This window comes from Topomyia yanbarensis, chromosome 3, assembly GCF_030247195.1.
Source record: "Topomyia yanbarensis strain Yona2022 chromosome 3, ASM3024719v1, whole genome shotgun sequence".
Lineage (NCBI taxonomy): Eukaryota > Metazoa > Arthropoda > Insecta > Diptera > Culicidae > Topomyia > Topomyia yanbarensis.
The window spans coordinates 129,936,440-129,958,628 of record NC_080672.1 but is presented as its reverse complement, the minus strand read 5'-3'; the positions used below and the strand labels follow the sequence as shown (position 1 = coordinate 129,958,628).

General features: G+C 38.3%; 3 protein-coding genes across 4 annotated transcripts in view; 2 read left to right on the top strand and 1 right to left on the bottom strand.

Moving 5' to 3' along the window:
* LOC131693320 (uncharacterized) overlaps nt 1-22,189 on the bottom strand; it is a 32,220-nt gene that overhangs the window by 4,394 nt on the left and 5,637 nt on the right. The gene's annotated exons all lie outside the window — the stretch shown is intronic.
* LOC131687207 (uncharacterized) lies at nt 3,584-4,381 on the top strand. The gene has a single exon (XM_058971263.1). The coding sequence runs from the start codon at nt 3,584-3,586 to the stop codon at nt 4,379-4,381; it is 798 nt and encodes a 265-aa protein (XP_058827246.1).
* The window catches only part of LOC131693319 (dynein beta chain, ciliary), a 41,345-nt gene continuing 31,525 nt past the window's right edge, over nt 12,370-22,189 (top strand). Inside the window, exon 1 of one of the 2 annotated variants that reach the window (XM_058981040.1) lies at nt 12,370-12,529. The gene's annotated coding sequence lies outside the window, so the exon portion shown is untranslated. Of the gene's footprint in view, nt 12,530-14,729; nt 14,878-22,189 lie in introns of those variants that run through there. The other variant, XM_058981042.1, reaches the window with a different exon arrangement.

Below are 22,189 nucleotides of genomic sequence, written 5' to 3'. Positions count from 1 at the left end.
CTAGCACAGCAAACGAGTAGGTAGAGCATTAACAATGGTAAAACTTTCGCCAGCTACCTAGTCGGTAACTTTTCTGGCAAAAGCTAATACACTTTTCGGAACACTATTTGCTTGCTTTTAAATTTTGTGATGGTGATACCATGCAACGGCATCAAGAGGAATCAGGAGAGAGCTGTAATAAAACATCATTTAGCAATTGCCTTTGATTTCTTACAATGATTAACGGGTATGTTGTGCAACTAATAAAAAGTCTTTTGAAATTATTAAAAAAAAAACAATTTTATTTTGATTTAGATTGAAACCAGCAAAACTCAATTCAGGTTTTACAAAAAATGGGTTTACATACCATGTGGTATCCGGCGGCTGAAATCTCTCCCAATATTTCAGCAAAGAATTGACCCACTAGGTTTCTGTTCCCATGTCGTAACAGGAAACTGAAAACAGAAGTCTTCAAGTCAAGGTGTTTCTCCGTGTCGAGGACTGAATGGCTGACAGGACTAAAGTATGTCAGATGTGTACGGAAAATGGTGGATCTTACCCTTACTGTGTTAAGCGATTCCCTGACACAATGGACGTTTGTTTTTTCGTAAATCGTGTAATTCATATGGTTTTATTTCGTTATTCGCAGTAAGCGATGATAATCCAACGTTTAGTGTTGGCGCCATCTATGCGGTCAGATGTGGAACTACAATTTTCTAACCAAAACATAACTCGTATTATGTACTACAATTCTTCCGAACATACTATTCAGCTAAATCTAACCATTATTCCATAAAAATGTTTATTTTGTTAGAACCTAGTACTGATATACTACCATGCACTGCTAGGCCCCATGCAAAACTGACTCAGACATCACTTCGCTAAAAGTTTAATAACTTTTCTTATTGGAGTCGGATCGCTTTGCAGTCTTCAACAAAGTTGTAGATAATAAAATTATCTTCTTAAGTTTCACTTTTGGTGATAATCTGATGTATACAGTGCCACCTAGCGGCGAAAATGTGAGCAAGTGGGTTTTCTCCATGTAAATTGTCGAAAAATCCCATACAAACTTCAAGCACGTTGGTCCGGTAGCTAGACTTGTTCGATTTGGCTCAAATTTGGAACAGACACTCCTGGTGGGACTAGGAATCGACTCAGGGGTGGGCCGATGGGGGTCATTTTTTTCTGTCACTCTAGTGGACACGATCTCCACAGATCTTAAGGCTGCGTTTGACACTGTTAACCATGAGATACTGTTAACGAAGCTTGATAAACTTGGATGTACTGCCCGATTCTACCGTTGGCTTCGATCATACATTGTTCACCGTGAAGTCGTTGTTCAAATTGGTGACAATGTTCGTGAATGATGTGGTTTTGATCCTAATGCGTGGAGAACTTCGCCGATGACCTGAAGATATTTCTAGTTATAAGGAAAGAAGCCGATTTCTGTGAGCTAGTGTCTCGTTGATACCTTTTACAGCTAGTGTAAAAGAAAAATGATGGTTTTTAGCTTTGTCATCAGCTTTTATCGAACGAGGAACATATTTACTTTCAACTTCAACATTGCTGGAACTCAGATGCAACGCGTTGATCATGTAAAAGATTTGGGCGTCGTTCTAGATGAAAGGCTAGCGTACACCCATCACTTCCCAGCGATTATTGGCAAAGCAAATCGTTTACTAGGTTTTATGTTCAAAATATTCAACGAATTCCGGGATCCTTTATGTTTCAAAGCGTCATACTGTTTACTGGTCCGCTCACAGTTGGAATTCACTAACGTCGTCTGGTACCCCTACCATGCAACTTGGAGCCAAAGAATCGTAGCCGTTCAGTGCAGATTCATACGATACGCGATACGTCAATTGCCTTGGAATAATCCGCTGAACTTGCCAGGGCACCGAGTGGGCATTGCACAATCAATTATCACATGGCTTCTATTCAGCGTGCTGAGTATTATTCGTTTGATCTTTGTGGATCCGATTACAGAACTATATATCATTTGATATATAGCTGCCCTGCAGTAATGCAACTGCGGATCCGTATTTTTAGTTCTCCATACAGTGTTTTGTAGCTCTTTACCTATAGTTTAAGCCTTATTTGAATGACAAAATCTATTTGATATCGTTTGTTGCCTTGGGGGTTTTGATAAATCCGCCTATCGAGTAGTGGCTTTTATTCCCTTGCGAGTGAAGAATACTTCCATATTGTCTATGTATTATCTATAGTGTAATTATTTTCTGTATCTCTAACCCAACCACTTCCACAAATCTTCCCATCAAGAAATGATGACAAGACAAATCACGGCAATGCACAAATCTTCGATCAACATGGGGAACGTATCATTGGAGTCAGTCACTAGTGATTCCTGTTTTCTGAAGTCTTTTGAAGTTATTGAAGAAACTATTTTATTTTGATTTAGATTGAAATCGACAAACTCAATTCAGGCTTTACTAAAAATTGGTTTTATGAAAAATGGTCGATTATTTTTGCGTCAAAAATTTCTATATCCGCAGTCTATTCAGAGTAGCTGTTTATGATCTTTAAGACGTTTGCTGGATTAAGAAAATAAGTTGACTAGCTATTTTATAATCACTTTCGTCATTTTAAAAATATGGTTTGTAGGAAAAAGCGTCTATAGTTTGCGGTCAAAAAAAAGAACCTTACTGAAGTGAGATGTCGATCATCAAACGGCAATAGGCGTTCGAAATTTTAGGATTTGTTTGCTGTATATTCCGGAACAGGAAACTACAATTACTTATTCCGAAAAACCAATTCATAGATCAAAGTGCAACTAGGTCATTTTGGACTCACTTAGCCATTTCAACACCAGTTCCGGAAATTCGTTAATTTGTTCCGAAGGACCAAAAACCAGATTTACAGTTCATATGCATCACGCCACACATCTGATAACGCTTCCTCGACGAAACCACACCACCGTAATGTTTTATTTGAAAATTCACAGCTTTGTTTCGAAATGCTCGAAAAATGTTGACACTGGATAGAGCTCGAGCACGTGGCGCAAAGTTGTATAATTAATGGTATTAAAAAAATTTGTAAACGAAATTTTTGATTCTTTTTTAAAAAAATATGCTCAAGCTCTATAAAGTTTCAGAAGTTTTCGAGCATTGTAAAAAAAATTGAATTTAAAAAACTATATTCGAAAAAATATGCATTTTTCCCTTACTGTGCATTTGGTCCGGTAGTAACGGTGCCGTGTACGAAGATATTCCAGTGGAGGCACTGTGATGTTTGAGTAATTTGATATTTCAAAGCAGGAAGTGCTCTGTTTGACCAATATTTTGAATCCTTCTGGTAGCACTGTTGTGAATCAGTTTGTTTATTTTTGTTCGCGTATTTTGGATCGTTTTTTTGTGTATATTCAGTGATTTTTCATTTAGAATAGAGTTTGTGCCCTCGCCTAAGCTGCAGTTATTGATCAATTGACTCATAATTTGTGATTCTTGGTCGTGCGGTGACAATTGACAAACATTTTGTTCTCCCAAAGTGTCGTCGGTAGTGATAGAATCCTTGTGAAACCGTGGATGCATATCGGGAAAGCTTATTCGCGAAGTAGCTACTGCTGCCTACCTGTAGGCGATTCGCAATGGATTCGATCTGCCTGCAGTGCTCCGAGCCGGTAACCACTTTGAATCAGCTGAAATGCCAAGGATTCTGCGACAGAATCATGCATCTATCGTGTTCAACGCTCACTCGTCCAAAATTGGACATGATTAACGACTCAGCGAATATATTCTGGCTCTGCGACAGCTGTGTGGATTTGATGAAATCCTCCGCAGTGAATGCAGCTTTTACGGCATTGAGCGAAGCGTTCCGTTTGCTGACCGACACACATAAAACAGCGCTTGAAGCATTAAAGGCTGAAATGGAGAAAACCAGAAAATCAGTGGAAACCGCAACGACATTGCCTGCAACTCCCATTTCATGGCCCGTTCCAAATAGAGCTGGAGCCAAACGTGCTCGCGAGACCGAGGATGATAAATCTCTTTCTAAATCCGATGTCCCCAGCCTAACGTGTGGCAAGAAAAAGGGTGATGTAGCAAAGGTCCCCACAATCACTGTTCAACCCGCTACTAGTAAATGCTGGATTTATTTGTCGCGAATTGCCACCACCGTTTCTGAAGACGAGGTTGGTGCTATGGTTAAGGAGTGCCTTTCAACGGACGATCCGGTCGAAGTGAAGAATTTAGTGAAAAAAGACGCAAATTTGAGCGGGCTTAATTTCATTTCTTTCAAAATTGGTGTTGACCCTAAACTTCGTGAAATGGCCCTCAATGCCGAAACTTGGTCGGATGGGATGTATTTCCGCGAGTTCATCGACTTTCGGCAAGAACGTACTAATGACGGGAAGCAGGGGTTTCGGAAAACACCTCGACTGGGATAAATCCATCGCAAATAGCAGTTATTTTAGACTATGCACCGACAATTCGCCTGTTGATCAACGGCAACCGGGACGCACCGTAGAAAGCAATATGGAATCCCCCAATCCTCCCAGCACAGTCGTGCCTCTCGCAGTCAGCAGTATCTTCAGTCGTCCCGGCCCTGTGTCTGGGAATGGAGAGGGGGACTTCCAAATTGCCCTCTTTGGCAACTCGAATGCTTCCGACTGTCAATTAATAAGTCAACGATGTCAGCCGTCAGCTGGAAACCTCCTGAGGAGCACTCCAACTTCCATCACGGGTGCTACCAATTCATGCAGTTCACCCGCGCCTTCTGCTTTAAGCAGTCATTCCAGTCGCCCCGGTGTGCATTCCAGACGACGGAATCAAGGAGTGCCGGTCAGCCTTCCGTGCCTAATACCGTCGCCCATCCATTTATACTATCAAAATGTGGGTGGCATGAATTCCTGTGCAAATACCTATCGCCTTGCTACCTCGGACTGCTGTTAAGACATTATCGCATTGACAGAAACATGGCTAAATGAGCAGACCCTTTCCAGCCAGGTGATTTGCTCTGACTACGAGGTTCTCAGATGTGATCGGAGTCCTCTCAACAGCCACAAATCCTCCGGAGGCGGTGTTTTGCTCGCTGTGCGTCGTGGAATTAAAGTTCAACACATAACAAATGATGCTTGGAGCAGCATCGAACAAGTATGGGCAGCGATAAAATTGGGAAATCGAACATTATGTGTGTGGTTTATTTCCCTCCCGATAAAATTCGCGACTCTGCACTAGTTGATTCTCATTCTGAATCATTGACTTCTGTTGCTGCGATGGCGCAACCCACTGACGAAATCATGATCCTCGGCGATTTCAACCTTTCTACAATAAAGTGGCGTTCCATTCATAACGGATTTCTACAACCCGACCCAGACGAATCTGTTATATCCTGGCTGCATTACTCTTCTGGATGGCTATAGCACGGCTACACTTCTGCAGATTAACAGCACAACGAACGAGAACGACCGGATTTTAGATCTATGCTTCGTTAATGCCAGAGATCAATCGCCGCATATTTCCACCGCCCTCGCCCCGCTAGTAAAGTATGTTCGCCACCATCCGCCTCTACATCTTACACTCCAGGACGTACCGCCTATGAAGTTTTCGAGCCACGCGCCCACCGTGTGTTACAATTATAAGCGAGCCGACTATAGCAGCATTCTGAATATTTTACAAAGCATTAACTGGGATTCTGTGCTAAGCAAGGATGATGTGAACTCCGCCGCTGAAACGTTCTGCCATATAATGAGCTACCTTATCGATCGTCATGTCCCAAAGTGTAATCAACGAAGTGATCAATTCCCCTGGCAGACAGCCGAGTTACGTCAGCTAAAAACTGCAAAAAGAGCAGCATTACGAAAGTTTACCAAACGCCGTACCTTGTCACTGAGCGCTTATTATGTAAGGCTCAACAACGATTTTAAAAAACTGAACAGTTTTTGTTTTTCAAACTATCAACGAAAAATGCAACGTAAGCTTAAGTCGGATCCTAAATCGTTTTGGAGATACGTCAATGACCAGCGGAAAGAAACCGGCTTGCCTTCTGCAATGTTTTTGAATGGCGAAGCTGGTCATGATTCACAAGCCATATGCAAATTGTTCGCCTCTAAATTTGCGAGTGTGTTCGACAGTGAAACATTGTCCTCGCAGCAGATTGACGTTGCAGCTAGCGGCGTGGCCCAACTCGAACGGTCAGTGAATGAGATTCGTGTAGAGCACTCGGATATTGTATCAGCAGCATCCAAGCTTAAAGCATCGTCATCTCCCGGGCCAGATGGTGTCCCTGCTGTGTTTTTGAAAAAGTGTATATCTGGTTTGGTGGAACCACTCTGTCAACTATTCAAAATGTCACTGACAACCGCGATTTTTCCTCAATTGTGGAAAGCAGCTTCCATCTTTCCTGTCCACAAAAAAGGTGATAAGAGGAACATTGACAATTATAGAGGAATTTCTGCGCTCTGTGCCATTTCCAAGCTCTTTGAGTTAGTCGTGGTGGAGTCAGTGTTTTTTCACTGTAAGGAATATATTTCTAAAGACCAACATGGATTCATGCCGAATCGATCGACGTCGACGAATCTACTATCTCTAACCTCTTTTGTGTCCGAAGGGTTCGATGCGAATCAACAAACTGATGTTATATATACTGACTTATCTGCAGCTTTTGACAAAATCAATCACGATATCGCAATCGCTAAATTGGAAAAACTTGGCTTCAGTGGATCACTCCTGCGATGGTTCCAATCCTATCTCGTTGGCCGTCAACTCAGTGTGAACATAGGTGATGCATACTCCAAACTATTCTCCGCAACGTCTGGAATTCCGCAAGGAAGTCATCTCGGACCTTTGATATTCACTCTCTATTTCAACGATGTAAACTATCAGCTGAAAGGGCCACGGTTGTCGTATGCAGATGACCTGAAAATTTTCAACAGAATTAAGAGCCGAACGGACGCACTTTATTTGCAGCAGCAATTTGATACTTTCAGCAGATGGTGTGGAAACAACCGAATGAATCTGAATCCGGCGAAATGTTCTGTGATATCGTTCTCCAGAAAAAAAGATCCCATTGAGTTTGAATATAACTTGTCCGGAGCTCTTGTTTCCCGGGTGAGCTGCGTTAAGGATCTTGGAGTGCTGTTAGATTCGAAACTTACATTTAAGAATCACATTTCGTATGTTGTTGGTAAAGCATCGCGAAGCCTGGGCTTCATCTTCCGTACGGCTAAATCCTTCACAGACATTTATTGTCTCAAAAGCCTCTACTGCTCTTTAGTGCGCTCCACGCTGGAGTATTGTTCGGCAGTCTGGAACCCGAATTACATGAACAGCAGCGATCGAATTGAAGGCGTTCAACGAAAATTTATACGGTATGCTCTTCGACGCCTGCCTTGGCGCGATCCTTTTCGTCTACCAAGCTACGAGAGTCGGTGTCAACTCATCCAGCTCGATACCCTTCAGCGCCGTAGAGAAACTGCAAGAGCCTTATTCATCTCTGATCTTCTGTCAGGACGCATCGATTCTCCAGATTTACTAGAGCGAGTCAACATCCAAGCAAGGTCCAGAACGTTACGCGGAAACGTTCTTCTGAGAGTGCCGTTTCGACGAACCATTCAAACAGCTAATGCCGCTATCACGGGACTACAACGCCTCTTCAATCGTGTGTCGCACCTGTTCGACTTTCATTTGTCTCGTATATCTTTAAGACAGCGATTCCTGCAGTTTTTTAAATGTAATTAGTTTAAGTTTCCATCATTGGGGCCGAGTGCGGCCTGTTGATGCGTGCGATAAATAAATAAATAAATAAATAAATAAATAAATAAATAAATAAATAAATAAATAAATAAATAAATAAATAAATAAATAAATAAATCCAGGAATTTTGAGGAGGATAGGAATGGTTAAGTAAGTGTTGGAGGGATTATTTTGTTACGATTGGCTTGCTTTCAAACTTTTTTTTATTTTAAGGACCGGCAATGGACAAAACCCCAACATCGCAACCGCCCTACTACATGGAATTAGTGTAAATAAATCAATGGCGAGAGCAAATAGATTGTATTCCCCCTGCGAAATTAACTCTTTCCAATGCTCTCTACTTTATACTAGTTTACTTCAATGGAAATGAAAAAAAGAAATAAGCATACTTGTCGATAATATTCGTTAGAATAGATAGTTGGTTCGGATGTTGTTCCTGGAGCTCATGTTCTGGTAAAATAAACAAAAGAATGTTTTTGACAGAATTTCCTCATAGTGTTATGTCTGTTTGACTGTGCTAATACTACAATTCAATTGACACTTAGAATCTTTCATGATCGGGGATCGTATATACGATGACTGCTACTGAGCACGAATTGCTCGAATCCATTCAGTGCCAGGAAATAAAACGAGAAACTTATACTGAAATAATTGCCTCTGTAACTAAATAGGTAGCGTGTATCTAGATTCCCTTTCGCCAATCAACTTTGGCTTCCCATTGGAGACACTGGAACACTGCTCTAATTCAATTTTCAAATCAACGAACAAGCATAGCAATTACTCACTGTTTGGCTGCATGACTCATGTATTTCCGTGAGGCAATTACTATTTGGCCGTTTTAATTTACTTTTTGGTAGTGTACTTTGTGCTGACGGGAAAAGGTGCTAATAGAAATTGAATAACTGTATGGAAATTGATTTATTCGACATGCTATGGCTGTTCTTTACTCAGATATATGTAGAGTAGAGTGGGGTCAAGTAGGTCAGTTTTTTGGCGAGCTCATTCGAAGGTATTTTTGCGCTGATTTTGGGAAACAAGTACTCGTTAGAAAGGTTATACATCTGGCAACGTTTTGGTAATTGGAGTGCTGTTAGATTCGAAACTTACATTTAAGAATCACATTTCGTATGTTGTTGGTAAAGCATCGCGAAGCCTGGGCTTCATCTTCCGTACGGCTAAATCCTTCACAGACATTTATTGTCTCAAAAGCCTCTACTGCTCTTTAGTGCGCTCCACGCTGGAGTATTGTTCGGCAGTCTGGAACCCGAATTACATGAACAGCAGCGATCGAATTGAAGGCGTTCAACGAAAATTTATACGGTATGCTCTTCGACGCCTGCCTTGGCGCGATCCTTTTCGTCTACCAAGCTACGAGAGTCGGTGTCAACTCATCCAGCTCGATACCCTTCAGCGCCGTAGAGAAACTGCAAGAGCCTTATTCATCTCTGATCTTCTGTCAGGACGCATCGATTCTCCAGATTTACTAGAGCGAGTCAACATCCAAGCAAGGTCCAGAACGTTACGCGGAAACGTTCTTCTGAGAGTGCCGTTTCGACGAACCATTCAAACAGCTAATGCCGCTATCACGGGACTACAACGCCTCTTCAATCGTGTGTCGCACCTGTTCGACTTTCATTTGTCTCGTATATCTTTAAGACAGCGATTCCTGCAGTTTTTTAAATGTAATTAGTTTAAGTTTCCATCATTGGGGCCGAGTGCGGCCTGTTGATGCGTGCGATAAATAAATAAATAAATAAATAAATAAATAAATAAATAAATAAATAAATAAATAAATAAATAAATAAATAAATCCAGGAATTTTGAGGAGGATAGGAATGGTTAAGTAAGTGTTGGAGGGATTATTTTGTTACGATTGGCTTGCTTTCAAACTTTTTTTTTTATTTTAAGGACCGGCAATGGACAAAACCCCAACATCGCAACCGCCCTACTACATGGAATTAGTGTAAATAAATCAATGGCGAGAGCAAATAGATTGTATTCCCCCTGCGAAACTAACTCTTTCCAATGCTCTCTACTTTATACTAGTTTACTTCAATGGAAATGAAAAAAAGAAATAAGCATACTTGTCGATAATATTCGTTAGAATAGATAGTTGGTTCGGATGTTGTTCCTGGAGCTCATGTTCTGGTAAAATAAACAAAAGAATGTTTTTGACAGAATTTCCTCATAGTGTTATGTCTGTTTGACTGTGCTAATACTACAATTCAATTGACACTTAGAATCTTTCATGATCGGGGATCGTATATACGATGACTGCTACTGAGCACGAATTGCTCGAATCCATTCAGTGCCAGGAAATAAAACGAGAAACTTATACTGAAATAATTGCCTCTGTAACTAAATAGGTAGCGTGTATCTAGATTCCCTTTCGCCAATCAACTTTGGCTTCCCATTGGAGACACTGGAACACTGCTCTAATTCAATTTTCAAATCAACGAACAAGCATAGCAATTACTCACTGTTTGGCTGCATGACTCATGTATTTCCGTGAGGCAATTACTATTTGGCCGTTTTAATTTACTTTTTGGTAGTGTACTTTGTGCTGACGGGAAAAGGTGCTAATAGAAATTGAATAACTGTATGGAAATTGATTTATTCGACATGCTATGGCTGTTTTTTACTCAGATATATGTAGAGTAGAGTGGGGTCAAGTAGGTCAGTTTTTTGGCGAGCTCATTCGAAGGTATTTTTGCGCTGATTTTGGGAAACAAGTACTCGTTAGAAAGGTTATACATCTGGCAACGTTTTGGTAATAATGATTTTATGCATGGCTAAATATTTTTCAAGTTAAATCCAATAAAGCGAAGGTACTTTTTCGACGTTTTTAAAATCTGTCGGTACGAAAGATCACAATATTCGAGGTAAGATGTTTACACCTAGAAAATCAGCGGTTCTACTTTTATTCGAAGAGAATGAATACTCCAGATTATTTTAAATTTATTAACACAAATAATAAATGTAATCCATTGACGTCATTCAGGTAAGAAAATGTGGAAGTGGCCAATGATGTGAACAATCATGAAACCGCGGAAGGAAATGTTGAAAAACCATGTTTTTTCAGCAGCTTCGTCTGGTTTTGTACGTGCAAATGACTTGTTCGGTTACCTCGTCGTCACCAGAGTGTGGAGTTGAAGTTGTGCATTCCGACTCACGTGGCTGCTTAGCTGTGCGACGATCACGTTTGCGCTTCGGAGCATTTTTTTTTTGATTCCTTTTCCTTCTCTTGTTCGATTTTTTCTCGATTATCTACTTGAACAATACCTTAAATTATTATATTGTTAACCCACGCGAAATGTCTGACGCTCTTTCATTGAAGAGCACTTTCCTTTCACACGAGCACGTAATGTCTCGAACAAAACCTTGAATTGTTTAAAGGATGATCGAATACGGACGTCTTCTTGAACAGATGCAATTGCGTTCTTTATGTTCTTTTCACTTATTTTTGGCATTTTCGCACAAAATTGCGAACAATTTTCCTGTCAAATTAACTCTAATTTGCATTATAATAGTTACCTATAGTGTCCTCAACCGACCGATCTATCGTGCCCCCAAGCGTATGTTTCATGTTGATGTCCATCTTTTTTTTCAAGAAGAACAAAAATATCTAAAAACCAACACACAATTACTGTTCAGAATTAATTATTACGTAAGAAAAAATCCACTTGATTTTTTTTTGCATTCATAAAGTGTACTGTACTGAGGACGAAAGACAATGCGCTTTCGCCAAACAACACGCGACAACATAAACGACGCCGTAACTAGTACAGCTGATCCACCGTGACAGCTGAAATCACGAAACGATGTTCTCTACCGTATATCTAATTCACGCAACATAAGCGACCTCTGCAATAACATAGCAAAGATAATACCCTATACCTATTGTACCCACATACCTATTTGACCCCATTCTACTCAATCAATAACCCAACAATTGTTTTTGTACACGCAACTGCATGAAATATGATGTGATTAAGACTGACAATTTTTGCGTAAAAACAAATTGTGAAGTACAATGAATTGTTTACTAATATTGACTTTGATTGAATTATGGACATGTTTACAAAAAAACTGTTTAATATTTTGCTATCCTTAACAGGACACTTGAGTTCCCTACAACCAATTTCATGGAATACAACAATGGAAGTTGATATTAATAACCATATCAAAAGCTATTTCTTCATCATACAACGAACAGGTGCCAATCCTTAGACACCTGTTGCTATACAGTACATAGGAATCAGTAGAAACAACAAGCACTGCAGTACATCAGCGAGTGCAACCTTTCATGAGCTCGACTCATGACTCTTTCACGAAAGTTAAGAAAATGTGCAAACAAACAAATTCGCGTCGACAGTTTTAAGATTCCCGGTCATCAACTCCATACAACAGCTCAAGGCTGACATCGACTAAACAATAACCCCCCGAATCCAACCGCCCATCAGCCGGTTTGTATCACTCAGTATCACACTGACTTCGGAAAAGGGCTCAGTGGGACGATTGAAATGGGGTGAGACTGTATCACTGCCATAGATACCGATTTTATTTATGAAAAATAATGTTCATAAATAAAACTTCCAGCACGAAACGTGCCTTAGCATGCAGCCCAGAATGTCACTTCGTTCAGCTTTGCGAATCAAGTTTTTGCTAGTCTTCGGGCAGATCTTAATCGGTGCGGACCCATGTTGGGTGCAGTCGAATTTTTAAAAATTTCAAAAAAGCTGTTATTCGTTCGTAAAACTGCAAAATTTTGTGATATTAGCAATTAAAACAAAGAGTGTTTCTAGATAATTGACATATAATTTCAAAAAGTTGATATTTAGGTATGCGAAAAGTGTTACATAATCATTCAGCACTGAAATGTAGTGAAAAAGTTTTGAAAATATCGGTTTCTGATCAAATGAAGCGTGGATATCATGTATTATATTCAATTCAATCACGAAACTACTATTTCAAAAAGTCAAGCGCATATAAATTGTTAACGAGGAAAGGCGTAAACCCACAAAAATGGAAATTTTTCGGATTATTACAACATTCAAGAAGGATTACGCATTTTTGGATACTTATGAAAGAAAAACTACAACTCTCTAACATAAATTGCTAATATTTTGTGAATATCATCGAAATCGAAATGAATATCATCTAAATCATTCCTAATCAATGCAAATGTCGTTTATATGAATTCCATTCTATACTACCATTTCATCTCCACGTTGCTTAAGCACTAAGTTCAGTTTTTGGCCAAACACGGAAGCAAAAACGTCCAAAATTCAAAATTTTCACTTTTTTCTCCGATTTTCAAGATGGCGGCTTGTGAAATTAAGTCGCAACATTATTCTAACCTTCACCTCGCAAAAATCGATTTGTTTATTTTTATAAACATGATTGACATAATAAATAAACTTCGGAGCATCATTGCACGTGCAGTGCAAATCAACGTTTCTGTGCACGAAGGGGGGTAACTGGCGAAAGAGAAACTTCGATCGTCATTCATTCGCTTCCGAAAGGCTTCCGACTGTGCCTTGTATATTTGACGTCATAGTACAAAAAAGGGCCTAGTATTTGAAAGGACTTAGTACAAACACGTAAAAACGCTTGCTATTATATGAAAAGCGAAAGAAATGAGCAGAACATTTTTTGTTAAAAGCATACCTAATGTCATTGGAAGCTTTGAAACAAAATGCATGGTTTTAAATCTAGTAAAAGCAAGGCAAAGCTTTGATTCTATATAACGTTCGGAACTTGGTGTAACGAACTATAGCAGGGCGAATTCTACAATCTTACTGACCACTAAGAGCCCTTTCTGACTGGAACACGAACACGCAACGACGTGCTTATGAGACCAGCGTCTTGCCCTCTGAACCGCCAAATCAGGGTCAGGTTTTTGATTTGGTACTTGTTTTTACTTTGGGAATTAAATTAGAACTCAAAGTGATTCCGTAAAGTCGCAGGCAATACGTACCACATGCAAAACGCGGATTACATTGAAAAAAACCACGTCAACAGCAATTTTGTGCAAAAAATACAAATAAAAATTGGTTTTGTGGAAAGTCAGAAAAACGTTAAGCTCATGGTAACGGATTTAACCATAACCATACAGTGAAAACGATTTTCATATATGAAAAGGCGACGACGTTGAAGAATCTATAATTCAAACTGTGTTTAACGAAAAACGGTGGTGATCAACTCTATGAACAACGAAATTTACTGTATTGAATCGACATCTTTACTTCATACTTTTCCATTAGCAACACAACGACTGTCAAGAGCTTCTTCTATGTTCATCCCACCGTACACGTGTGAGCCTCGGAATCAATGGATCGAATGTGTGGGAAATGCCCATCTGCTATCTATCGGTAAAGCAGAATCAGTTTATCTTGAAGGATAGTGCAATCGGATGAGCTTGTTCCACAGAAAGTGCACGGATTCAACGAACGTGGAGTTTACTGTGTATCGTAGTGCTAACATATTTCGAATGCTGTGATTCCTTGACCTGCATGGAAGCGTGAAATATCGTACCTCCACAAAATCAATTGAAACTGCTTATGCGTCCAATATGAAAGAGTGCACTAAAAATCACGTCAATTAATTTGTGTTTCGAAGTTTAGTGGAAATGGCATAAGAAACAAAGTGTATTGTTATCAATTCGGAAAGTGTAGTGTCCATTCCGCTATCATCAACAATAACAAATAGATCGCGATACCTATCAGTGCCAGTTCTAGTATAGGCACTTTCCACCTGTGTCTCGCCAAAAGCGGCAGTTACGTTACTGAAATTGAAGTGACCGATCTCTTAAACAGTTTAAATAAAAACATAAACACAAATGAGGTCCGCCTTCTCATCATGCACAGAGCAGAACCTGAAAAAGATTTTGCTACGACTATTAGAAAAGGAGTAAATCAATTATACCTACCATCGCCTATCTACTGCATAAACAGTGTAGTATCATTGTCTCCGCCGGAGGCCCACCGGACAGTGAAATGAGTGTGCCACAAAAATCGAAAATAATACCAATAATGCGGTAAAACCGATTTCAAATGGTTTTAATTAATCTCGCATTAGGCCTATAGTTCACGAAGTGAAACAGTTACCAAAGTTGAGAATGGAGCCTAAGAGGGGCGTCTGGTGAAAGTGCTTATACCGAATGTTATTTTGTTTTACGATTTTGAAGGTAAGGCAACAATCGATCTTATGTGTAATGTTAAAATTTATTTATACATTCATTGTGTCAGTCACGTAAAGCCACACGTGCGAGCGTTCCAAGAGTAGCTGTCCAACCATTTCCACGTCGAGGAGCGCCACGCCTAACACGATAACTCTTGATAAAATAACACATAAAATTCAATAAGATTTGTCAAGATGAGACTTGTAATTACTCGATGAATAAAAAAAATCGAAAAAAGTTCGAGTTTCGGAAAATGCCTTCATCAAAACCGAAAAGTCGCATATTTTGCTGTAAATGTTTCAGCAAAATTATAGGGAGACCAAATTTTATTTAGTTTTCTGTGGTTCATCGACAGACTAAACATATTGTGCATTCTTCAAAAAAATCAAGTCAATTCATTCATTAGTTTTTGAGTTATCGTGTTCACCAATTTGAAAAACGCCGTTTCGCGAAAAACAATATTAAAGGGTGGCCCACATCGAATTGCATCACGGAAAAATGCTGTAGAAAATAACCCAATTTTCTTGAAAATTTGGGTACAAGTAGTTTACAGTGTATTGTTTACACTGTATTTTTATCGTTGTCAGTTCTTTTGAAAATGGTTGCCGATAGATTGAAATCTGCGTGTGTCACAGCAAGTACGCGCGAGGAATGCATGGCTGTTTAAAATAAAAGAAGTTTAGCGTGGCCACCGACATTGCGGAGACTATTCTAGAGTTTCAATACTAACAATTAAGCGGATAAAAAAGAAGTGGATTTTTTTACCACAACACCAAACACCCCCCTAAATCTTAATTTTATGCCGCTACAAAACGTCCATAATTGTGAACAGATAACATATGGAAGTTTAACTGAAGCAGAAAACTTTATTGCGTAGAACAACATGCCACGTGGCGGCGAAAAAGGGAGTGTTTAAAAAATCCATTGAATGAATTACGATAAAATTTATGTAAATCTTCACGCGCTAGCTCGCGCTTTAGTTCAGACCATATTATGAAAACTATGTTGAAATATGAAGAAGAGGACTCTGTTACGAAGGATATTTGGAGAAACTTTTGAAGCAGAATACTTCTAACGTTTCAATACGAGGAACCCGTTTCAAAATTTTCGACCGAAATTTTATTTCATTTTTTACGAGAATACTTTTTAGATTTTTGCGCTAGATGATTGGAAATATGCACAACAATTGTGTAGCTAACTCCAAGTAATAATAACATAATTCCAATTCAAATAACTGAATTGGATTTTCAGAAAGCAGCAATTATCCGTGCATTGATTGATTCGTACTAATCGACCGACCGAGTGAGCGTTGCCAGGACAGCCCTTTTGTCTTCAAATTAGCTGCTACACACGCATAACGCATGGCCCAGAAGAACAATTATGTCGTCAGTTTGCGTTTTGACGCCGTAGCAGCTGCAGCATTTTAGCAGTTGCCCGTTACACGCAGATCACTCATTAAAAATATGCGGAAAAATACATAAAATGCTGAACTAGCTCTCGTTTAATTATATTTTGTACCTTATTTTAAAGTAAATATCCTTATTATTTATTTAAATGAATATGTTCTTGTTTCTGAAAAAATATGAAAAATTGGTGTTTTAGGATATTTTATCTTCAAAAACACCTATTTTCTACAATATTTCTGTTCTATGCAATGTGGGGTTAGCACCTTTTGAACGCCAGCTAGGACTAGGGTTACCACCATGCTCAGCTTTGACTGCTAATTACAAAAAAATCTAAAAATTATTTTCAATTTTCTTAAATGACAGTCTACGTGGATTACTTAGAACTATAAAAAATGAAAAATGTCATTTTCGGAAAAATTGTTAGTTGCCCCATTTTGGACACCAGCAATTCATATATCAAAATATAATTTTTCACCGATAACTGAAAATATCTTTGGCAGCACTGCTCCAGTGGAATTAAATCAGAAAAATTGCAATAAAATCAGCTCTATGGATGATTCTGGTAGCTGTAAGCGATCAGACGAAAAGTAGTAATCACAGTAATTAACTTTACTTGTTTTTGTGTAGAAATCTTGCATGCCCTAATTGTTTATAAACAACATGGGAATGCAGAGGTTAATAAAATCAACAAAACGAATAAAGTGAATAAAATAAACAAAATGAAAACAAATTATTAAAATTTAACGATATCAAAAAAGTTATAAAAAATAAAATAAATTAAATTGCGTCTACTGTAATATTCTGGTTAAAATGAATGAAATGAATGACAGAACAAATTGGTCAGATTAATAAAATGAAAAAAGTGAATAAAATAAGTTAAATGAATAGTACGAATAAAATGCATGAAATGAATAATTTGATCAGATATCCATTTTGATAAACCCAAGGATTTCTCAGAAGAACCGCAGAAATTTTATTTTCTAAACTTTCAAATTTTTATAGAATTGATAAAAATTACCCAATAAACAGGGTGTTGAGCCCATTTTCGCCATGGTTCTATTATCATCGTACCCATTTGAAGACGTTGGTTAGAGCAGTGTCTGCCATCTTTGTTCAGAGCATTGAGTCAAATGGAAGCGCAACAATAGGGGCACTCGATTCGAGTTTTCGTTACGCTCAAACACGAGAATTTCATTGCTTTCAGCGCATTTGTGTTGTTATACTGGTTCTTAACAACGAAGCTGCTGATGACAATTTTTATAACTATATTTTTACATACAACATTCATACAGAAACTTAACTGTAATTGTTTACTACAGTATAAGTAACAATCATGCATCCCAAATTTGAACTTTAACAACCATAACAAAATACAGCTACTTGATCGGATTTTTGAAGAATTCATATAAAAAGACAGGTAATATTTAGTAACATATTGCGCAAAATGTGCGTAATATTTTGCAACAAAAATAATGATATCTAAACATCAATCTTATCAATACCGCAATCCATTTAAAACGTTTCGCCTGTTAAGGATGGTGCCGCACTACTTCATTAATTATAAATTTCATTAATTCAGCGTCATTTCTGTGTTCCAATATGATAACAAAAATAGCTTGAGAATGGTGAAATTCTTCTGTTTGAGCGCTGCGAAGTGCCTCAATTATCGTACTACAATCGAAGCCAATGCGTTGAACAAATATGGCAGACGCTGCTCTAACCAAATGCTTCAAATGGATAGGTTGAAACAGTGCAAAAATAGGCTCATTGCCCTTCATGCTCTTTTAAATACGTTTTCAAAGAGGAATCAAGTGTCCTCAAAAACGCTCATAGTTCTTGTCTACTGTATTTTTTTTTGATTATTAGTCATCCCTAGAAACCAGATAAAACTACAAAAACATATTTTTGCATCATTTCACGGAGTTGGATTGAAAAATAGAAACGGGGGGGGGGGGGTTTGAACATAAATTACATACATACCACCCCATCTACCTCACAACTGCACGCCATGCCTAATCCAACAGGTATAAACATCAACTATGGACAAATTTTCACTTTGAAGTGAACTTACACATTGTTTTGTCTTTGAAGTAAACTTACATATTAATATTTGAAAGATCGTTCATATATTATTGAGTCAATTCACAAAATGTTTTCGGAATTGAATTCCTTCAATCACGTAGATGTGTTTTCATTCCCCTTAGCAATACTTTTTATGTAACGGTCGAATTGTTAGTTACGAAATATTGGTAAGTGTGGAATAAAAAAATAAAATGTTCAATATCTCCTCCGTTCGTGAACGGATTATGGCTTGTTAGAAAGGTGGTTTGAAGGCTTTCTATTTATATACACCTTGCCCGACTTAATTGCTTTGTTCGGAAGATATATGCTTACAACAAGTTGTGTTTTAGCCAAATCACCTATATCTCAGAAAGTGAACAACAAATCCAAAAACTAAAATAATTGTCTCTAATTGTCACGTTAGGCCTTTCCTTTGAAACTAGTTCCTTTAAGATTGGTTCAGCCTTTGCTGACATAATTATATGACATTAGTGCACATATATACATACACAATGTGTATGTATTACACACACATACATACAAACATTATCCCAATTAATCGAGCTGAGTCGATTGGTATATGAGACTCGGTCCTTCGGGCTTCGAAAAAAAGACGAAGTGGAGAGTGTTACTACAATCCCCCACGCATACCTCGGTATGGGGGCTGGGTGAACGAGCTGGGTGATATTGGCAGGGCTCCATCCAGCGTTAGTGAACAGATTTTTTTGCAACTCTTTTTATCACTTATTCCACATCAAACCACCATCGTAGCAGTTTCGATGCATCACATGTTCAATTTCTCCACTTTTTAACTTAAATATTAACTTTTTAAGATATTATTGATAATTAAATTCCAAATTCATTATTTAGAAACTACATGTCATGATTTTGCAAAACGCCGTGCACTATTGTAGTCAAAAAGTTCAAAGCAACACCATAGGACAAATGCTACGTACCGATGACTATGCCACACAACTAAAAACTTTAAATTAATCAGCACGGCAGAACTGTTTTGAACAACACAAGCTAAACATCAAACACTTGCATGTTGCTTCAACATTGTTAGCATTTATTTTTTGTTCACATGTTAGTTCTGCGAGAGAAAATTTAACTTTATGACGAGCATGATAGGGCATTTATTTACCGAGCAAACACAAACAGTTCAAGCACAGTTCAGCAGCTACCATCTTGCAAGCTTTGTGCTAATGCTTGCCAACAGGTGCATGGTTTATTTATTTTGCACTCACCCGCTAACTACATATCGGGTTCGTTACTGCTAAAGGATAACAATTTAGTTTGTTCGGTAATGACTCGAGTTATCAAATAGGACACGGCAATAACGATGCGCTAAGAGCACTCAATTTTCCTTTTCGCTGCCGCGGACTTGTTGGACTTGATTTTCCACAATGAATGAAAGAATGCAATGATAAATTGGTATTTACTCGAAGGCTATATTGTTGGCTTGATTGACGATTAATGAATTCCAATAAGCCTTCGTTGAGGTGTTAGTGTAGTTCTAAGTGACTTTACACGTTAATGGAGGTGTTGGGTTCCTAGTTCATATAACTGAATTAATGCTGCATCAGAGTAAATAAAACAAAGTATGATTAGATTGTCTTAACAGCTGCGACTAGGGTTGCCATCCCTCCGGGTTTGACCCGGAGACTCCGGTTTTTGGAGACGACCTCCAGGCTTCCGGGTTGTACATCAATTTTTCCGGCTAATATTAGAGATGTTGAATAAATTTAACTGAATTTGTTTGTTTCAAACGAGTTCTTCCGGTGTTAATGGCTGCTCCTGCAGCGGTCCTTAACAGCTGACCAGGCAGTGAAGCTTTGTTCCTTTATTGGAACCTCCCTAGCGACTGTGATGACAGATAACCGAATGTTTTACACCCACAAAAATATTCCGTAAGGCACCGCAGTATGCTTCCCTGACATTGCCGCTTTCCTGGTAGCATTCTCCTGTTAGCTGTGGCAGAGGGCAATCCTTGTTTGGCTTATCCTCTACAATGAGAGTGACCGGAGCTTTTGGATAACTTAACGAGAAAAACTCATTAAAACAAAGCTGTAAACAGTAAATGTGAGTCAATTTTGGTAATTGATACCTCGACGAGTTAAAAAAGAATGAAAAAGTTTATACTTTTCTCAAGTAAATTCAGCAGGTAGGTGTGGTGCTTCTATAAAAGCCAATCCCTGGCTAGTAAAAACATATTACGAAAAGTCCTATAACATACGTATATACATATACATGATCAACAATGCTTTTATTTCTGCGTTATGATTAACAATGCTTTTATTTTGCTATAAACAGCAACAATGCTGATGCTTTACCAATATCTGAATCGGACCATGGGAGAATCGACGGTACGCCAAATTTGTTCCGAAGCTTTTCAATGACTTATTTTCATTTTCAAAGTTGAATCGGAATTTGAATCCGTTTGAATCATGGGAAGTCGTCGAAACAAAGCATCGCTGCATTCACACTCTCCTTTGTGAATAGTGCCTTCATACACGTTGTTCATCAACTCTTTCGCCGCTCTTCCTTTTAAATGCATGAAAGCATGAAAGGTATGTCATAAAATACAACTTTTTAACAAAAAAGTACCGCCACGGAAAAACTGTAAACCCAATAACAATCAAATGACCTTTTATTACATAACTCCATATAATGCCAAACTATGCAAGCAATCCTAATCTCTAAACTTAAAATATCCCAATTGCACAAATAGGTGAATCAAGAAATTGTTAATATGTTAATATCCTGCTAAAAAACCTTTCACAGAAAAAAACACAAAAATTGAAGAAATCCGTCATGTTGTTCTTGAGTTATGCGATGACACACGGAAACCATTTCATTTTTATATGTAGTGATATTCAGCAAAAGGTGCATATATGAGAAAAATACAATTGCACTAATAGGTGGATTAGAGAAATTTCAATATTTGATTTTTATGTCAAAGAACCTTCCACAGAAAATAACCAACAAAATTTCCCATATACACCGTTACAATTGTAATACATCAGAGGCTAACAATCTATTGAAATGGTCACCAAATTACTTTGAATCGCATTCGATCGATTGTCTCAAACCAAGGCTCAAATGGGAGGTATAATATGCTTTTGGTTGTTGCTTTGTAAGTGCTTAAAAGACTCTGGCCCAAAAAATGTGCTTTATATCCTTCTTGCTATAATTTCTTTGGAAAGCTGAGAAAATGTCATGTTGGAGATTTTGAAGTATCAGTCTTTTAAAAAAAATCAAAACAAAGGTTTCTTACTACCCGACGTTTCGGCCTTTTGGTGATGGCCTTTCTCAACGAGGTGGATGGGTGGCACTCTCGTTTGAGCCATGATAATCCAACTTGAGCTTTAGAGTAAGGTGGGGTAAAAGTGCGCGTGGGGCAAAAGTGCGCATAGGACTTTTAGAAGCACAGAAGCGCTAGAACCTGGCAACTCTGTATGGATTTAGTGTATCATTAAGTCAACTAATCGCACATATAAGCATGAAAGGTTTTAATATAGTGGCTTGAAATTAAGGGGGAAGGACTATTTTTCGCTGATTTGATATTATTTTTTGAATTTTGGGAATCATAAATTGGCTGTTTGAATAAATCAGGATCTATAAAACTACAGTACCCTAAAAATCTTCAACATATGGTTCGTTGCGAGATATATTTGATTTGATGAAAAAAATTCAGTAATTTTCGTAACAATTGAATAAGTTAAAAAACTGACAGTGGGGTAAAAGTGCGCATAGCATATCCGCCCCAAATCAAAAGACGCGAGTGAAGCTTTTTATATAAAAATTGAACTAATTCTTCCATGATTTAAAGAAGGGACCAGCATCTTCAA

Bases quoted from the DNA above. Each gene is read 5' to 3' on its own strand.
- LOC131687207 (XM_058971263.1), top strand. From the start codon at position 3,584: ATGGATTCGATCTGCCTGCAGTGCTCCGAGCCGGTAACCACTTTGAAT.